This window comes from Camellia sinensis, chromosome 11 (assembly GCF_055761805.1).
Source record: "Camellia sinensis isolate YWXY chromosome 11, ASM5576180v1, whole genome shotgun sequence".
In the NCBI taxonomy this organism is placed as follows: domain Eukaryota; kingdom Viridiplantae; phylum Streptophyta; class Magnoliopsida; order Ericales; family Theaceae; genus Camellia; species Camellia sinensis.
Window position 1 is genome coordinate 96,772,895 of NC_138971.1, and position 6,060 is coordinate 96,778,954.

The window sequence follows — 6,060 nt, forward strand, 5'->3', positions numbered from 1 at the left end:
TTAATTATAAATTTTAAATTTTATCAAACGTCACCGTATATATCTTAAGAAGAAAGTAAGACATCTTACCCATTCCTGCGACTATAAGCAATATGCAAAGTCAAAAAACAGCCCATCAAAGTGATGATGTAATTAGTTCAAAAAAAATAAAAAAATAAAAAAATAAAAAAAAACTAAAAAAAGTGATGATGTAATCCCACAAAAGGACATGAAACCCTTACAAATAAAAAGGCTAGCCCTCTCCTTGCAAACATTTCAAACACCCTCTCTTCTTATCTCCTACTAAGCCTCCCCTTATCATCAAGGACAAGATAAGAAAACTACTCTCAATTTTTCTTAGAACCCATACTGTCTTTTCTTTTGGTAGACTAATTGGAGGAACCAATATATATTGTCACCCATCTCTTGCTTTTGATCTTCTTTGATATTCATTCATACAACAATGGTGGGAAAGAATAGTTCAAACCTCCCTCCTGGCTTTAGGTTCCACCCAACTGATGAGGAATTAATCATATATTATCTCCGAAACCAGGCCATGTCACGGCCATGCCCGGTTTCCATCATCCCAGAAGTTGATATCTACAAATTTGATCCTTGGGAATTGCCTGGTTAGTCACAAATGCAGTAAAACCACCCGTTAATTGTTGATATTATAGCTTGCTAATTACTGTGAAGTTGTATTAATTTTGAATCTTATGGAGTGCAGAGAAAGCCGAATTCGGAGAAAATGAATGGTACTTCTTCAGTCCCCGTGACAGGAAGTACCCGAATGGAGCGCGGCCCAATAGAGCAGCTGTGTCTGGTTATTGGAAGGCCACAGGGACAGACAAGTCCATTTACAGTGGATCTAAATATGTGGGTATCAAGAAAGCACTTGTGTTTTACAAGGGTAAGCCACCAAAGGGTGCTAAGACAGATTGGATTATGCATGAATATAGATTGAATGATTCAACAAGACCAACCAGCAGGCAAAATGGGTCTGTATCTATGAGGGTAATAAGCTTTTTATTATCTTTGACTGGTTCTGCTACTTGCACATAAATAGAATACAGAAAATTTTGCAAAAGAGAGACAATGGGCTTTGTGAAAATTTTACAAAAGCTTTTTATTTTTATTTTTTAATCTTAGAATGATGTTTAATTTCCAAGAAAGTCTAAATATGCAAAAGATTTTCATAGAATGAGACATAGATGTGAGAATTTTCTCATCTGTGGACCTGACATTTGTGTCCCATTCTATGATTTTTTTCTGTGTTCTTAGCATAACTGCTAATCTCCGCGGTTTAGTCTATGTTGTTTGCTGAATTGATGAATGGTTTATGTTTGTGTATTTTTCAGTTGGATGATTGGGTCCTATGCAGGATCTACAAAAAGAAAAATATGGGAAGAGTTTTGGAGCAAGGGGTTGAAGAACTGGGTGCTCAAATAGTGACTACAAATGATGTTAGTGACTCTCCAATGCTAAAATTTCCAAGGACTAGTTCACTTTCTCATCTATGGGAATTAGACTGCTTGGGCTCACTTTCTCAACTATTAAATGACAATTCATACAACTCAAACTCGGATTACCAAAACATGATGGGCAGCGCTGGAAATGGCGCCCGAGGGATCGAGAAAATTCAGTTGGGGGAATTGCCATACCAATACATGGATTCAATGAAATTCCAAGCTGACCATAGTGGTGCAGTAGTAATGCAGCCAACTTTTGTGAATCCAGTGTTTCAGTTTAAGTGATTTTGCGTAGTTGTGGGCATTGGGAAATTGTTAGATTTGATTAGTTAGGTTTGATTTGATGGGGTTATAAATTGTTAAAATGCAAACAAATATTATACGTTTGATTTGGGCTATGAGAATTCTGTAAAGTTAAAGATCCAGATCCACCTGCAATTTTTGAGTCCATTGATCTATAGGCATTCATGAAAGTTATGGAGGTATTGGCTTCTAATAAGACTTCAATGGATGTTAAACAAAGCCCTCTTAATTTGTTCATCATCAACAATGGCAATTTCTCAATAAGCCTTTAACCACGGTATGGATTGCAGTAATATCCAATAGATTGTTCATATTAATGACTATGAAGAAAACTACTGTCATGGATTGGATGTGGATTCAATTAAACCTTACAGTTGTATCAGTTTATGCATCCCAAGATATGCAATTTGAGTAATTTTCAGGAATACCTATGTGGTTTAGTAGGGATTGGATCTTTTGTCTCCAAACGTTTTTGTCTCACTGTCTCAATACACTCTTAGCTATTGGAATATGTATCAAAGATTTTATATATCAAGATTTTCACGTGATCCTAGGACTTGAAGTAATTAAGACGGTGTGGTTGAGTAAGTAGCAGATCTTCTGTTTCTGAACTCTTTTGTCCATCTGTCTCAATGCACTCTTTTGGATGATGTATCGAAGATTTTGTAACTCGAGATTTTCACATGATCATAGGAGTGAAAGTACATTAAGACGGGAAGACAAGAGAATTAGAAATAGAAAATCTTTAGTTTGTTCAATGACATGTTATTTGTCTACTTCAGATGCCCATTACCTTATTATTGAAATTATGAGTTGAAATCTCCGCAAATTAACGTATGTTGTTGCAAATATGCGGTGTTTGTTAGCCTTTGGTTAATACGATACTATTAACAGTCATCTAAGGTAAGGTAATACAACATAAATGGGAATGCTCAAAAGAGCTTGTGGGCATTGAGGCAGAAATTTAAATTTATGTACTAGGTGCACGCATGAGCTAGAAACCATTGTTGTTGACATAGACATTTCAGTCTTTTTTTGGTTAATTAGTCAGGCTAACTAATCGCCGTAATTTGAACTAATTAGGTGAGTTTCTTAGGGATAAGCTTGAGCTGATATTTGACTTTGAATGAGTAATTGGGATTCTTTCACACTCTAAAATTTCAATTTCATAGTTATCGTATAACTTCTAAATAAAAATAATACATCAAACACATTTGTTGAATTTAACATATCAGCATGCACGTGTGCCTCAAAGTATGTGGACCACCAACTTGATAAGGTTTAAATTAGGCTAGTGTTACCATCAAACCAGACGTATGAAACCAATTTTAATCCTATGCATACAAAGAATGTTGATGACAATTCTCCATCTCAACCACTTCTTTGCCATAGTACTAACTTTTTATGAAAAGGTAAGTTCATCCAAAATTTGGATCACCAAAATGATGGACTCTTCACATTTGTTTACATCTAAAGATGTGAACCGCATTTATAATTGCCTACAAATGTGAGTTTTATATTTTTTTAGGGAGAATTATTAAGAAGTGGAAAAAATAATTATAAATATATAGCGGAGCTGCTGTGTCAATACTCAGTTCATATTGCATATAACACAACTTTCACATGAATCTCCACAATTTTGTAATTTTTTTCCATTGATAATTTGTAATTCTCTTTATTTTTTTATAAGAAACAATGACTTTGTTAGAACTTTTTATTAATTCATGAGTAGTGTTACGAACACTGATGTTTTTATCACCCAAATCACCTATATGAGAGAAAATATTTTCATCTATATATGCAAAGATGAGAATATTTTTTCTCACATTAATAATAGAAAAAAAATATATAAAAAAATCAGTGTTTGTGTATTTTATCCCAACTCATTGCACTTCTATTACTTGTTTTTTCGTGTCACAAAAAGCAATGAACATGAGAAACCTTGTGCCCATTACTTTAATGTTACAAACATATAAAATTTTCACATAAAATGTACACAATGTAGTGTTGGCACCAAAATGATTGAAGTACACGAGGATGTATCTAGAGAGGGTAAGAGACTATCCTTTTATTATAGTAGCATTAGATACAATTATTTACATATTATAGAGACTAGTCCGCTCTATGTTTTTCTTCATTTAGAAATTTTAAATGGATGTCACTCTATATTTATGAAACATAGGATCAAAATATAACATTAAAAAAATAATAAAAGAAATTTATTTCTTATAACTAGTGTTAATTACAAATCCAAATTTTTAAAGAATAGAATAAGGTATTAGTTAATTACTTGACCATTGAGAAAGATATTGTACGGAATTTTAATATTCATTCTATCGTAGACATTTTTAATATATGAAAGAGTGTTGAGTAGAACAATTCAAAATGCCTTACTTTAATATATAGATTATCTTATAATTATTATTTTTATAACTAATTCCAAAAAAAAAATGTTATTTATATATATTTTTATCTTATTTTTCACTTTTGATACTAGTAGAAATTAATATTATAATTCATAGTTTCTTTTAAATATATTTTTTAGTATATATATATATATATATATATATCCTTCCCACGTGAGTCCGTCTTTGGTAGTACAACTAGCCAGCACTGCATTCTGGAATCTGGGCAGGCATCTTTGAAAGTAATAAGATCATGAAAAGCTTAACAAGTGAACCCACCAATGATTTCCAGCTAAATCAGAACCACAATTAGCTAAAAAAATGAGTGAGATGGCAAAGAGACAACCAAAAACAGAGAAAGAAGGGGAATAGAGGGGAACAAAGACAACCAAAGTGGCAATGAAATGAAGGACCAAAAAAAAATCCAGCCCAAATGGCTACTGCTATGGATTCAGATGTTAACATATTTTTGCTTAGCATACAACAACAAATATGATAGTTGTGCGTACCGGATTCTACACTAGATGAAAATGGATTGAAGCTCCGCAACCAGAGTGGGCTATCCAAGAGCTGGGGGCTTGCAACACAATGGACCGTTAGAGCTGTCTGGCTGGGGTTGGCCAGAGAACTCCTCCGGTGTGAGAATGAGTGGTTAGAGAAGATGTTCAGTCCTCCCTTGAGAAGGAGAGAAGTGTTTAAGTAGATGGAGCTGAGTTTTGTTTAGTTGAGTTAAGTTACCTTTAATGTGAAGAGAGTGGGGTTTATATAAAATACTTTGTTTGTTGCCCAACATGGTTTCATGGAGCTTTGGTGCCTCCAAGCTTCCCTTAACATTGCTCAAGGTGGGGGACCTAAAGGTGGTTGACTATAGATTCATGTGCTCATTGCAACCATACAACAGATCACATTCTCTTTGCTAACTGTCTTCGTAACTTTAGAGGCGGGGGGACTAGCTGAGGTGGCAATCTGCTTTTGGATGTATTCACAGCTTCCACGATTGTTTGAGGCAATTCTTCAGTTCAGTACCGGTGTGCCTCAGTTCGGCCTTTTGTAAGATAAACTACTAGGATGGGCTGGCTTCTATGGATATCTTTGTGTGGGCTCGGCCCATCAGTTCGGACTATAGATCAAGTCTGGCAGCTCGGCCCAGTCCAACATTGTAGCTGGATTGGCCTTTCCAATGCGTATTAGGCCCAAGTGCTTGAGGACTTAGGAGAGCCATTCTTTATGGAAATGGGCTTAGCTAGTTGACCCATACGTTCACTTGGCCCACTTGGGTTTGGGTTTTAGTGGATTAGGCTTGGCCAAGGCTTGGATCTGACCTGTTTATATTTTTTCCATTCATTTGACCCTTAGCTCGCGCTAAGGTTCTCCTTGGGGGGAGCTACCACTCATTCCATCCGTCGCGACGTTTCAATTCTACTCCAGTCCAGCCTTGGTGGCAATTCAATCCCTGACTAACGCGCTTTACATGCGTCTTCCCATAGTGACACGTAGCAGTATAGTGTTGGTGTGCAGAGATAGTGCGCCGCTTCCTAGTAGAAGGACGTGATTTATACCATCACATCGATCAAGGGTCATAAATACGCTAGGGCTGTCTTCTCATTCCCTTTGTCTGCTTCCATGTTTTTGAAATCCGCAGAGTTTTTTGGTTTTCCCTTTCTAGCTCCATTGGTGCTTTGCTCCGATATTTACTGCCGTTGCTACTAGTTCCAGGCGTTGCCGTTTCTCTTCGATTTTGGTCTCCAAGTATTTCGTTCTTCATGGTTTTCCCGCCAAATCACTGTAAGTTCTTCTAAACCTCCTTTTTTTCTTTACTTTTCGATATCTGTCACCATTACTGGCCTTCGCGCCATTGTTTCCGGCAATTCCTGCCATTTTTTTGCCTTTCTCTTAGTATAGTT

General features: G+C 35.9%; 1 protein-coding gene across 1 annotated transcript; it reads left to right on the forward strand.

Annotated features, from left to right (window-relative positions):
* Positions 1-219: 219 nt before the first annotated feature.
* On the forward strand, positions 220-1,873 carry LOC114322166 (NAC domain-containing protein 2). The gene is made up of 3 exons (XM_028269428.2): positions 220-608; positions 707-993; positions 1,338-1,873. The coding sequence occupies exons 1-3, from the start codon at positions 443-445 to the stop codon at positions 1,731-1,733; spliced, it is 849 nt and encodes a 282-aa protein (XP_028125229.2). The 5' UTR covers positions 220-442; the 3' UTR covers positions 1,734-1,873.
* The last annotated feature ends 4,187 nt before the right edge of the window (positions 1,874-6,060 follow it).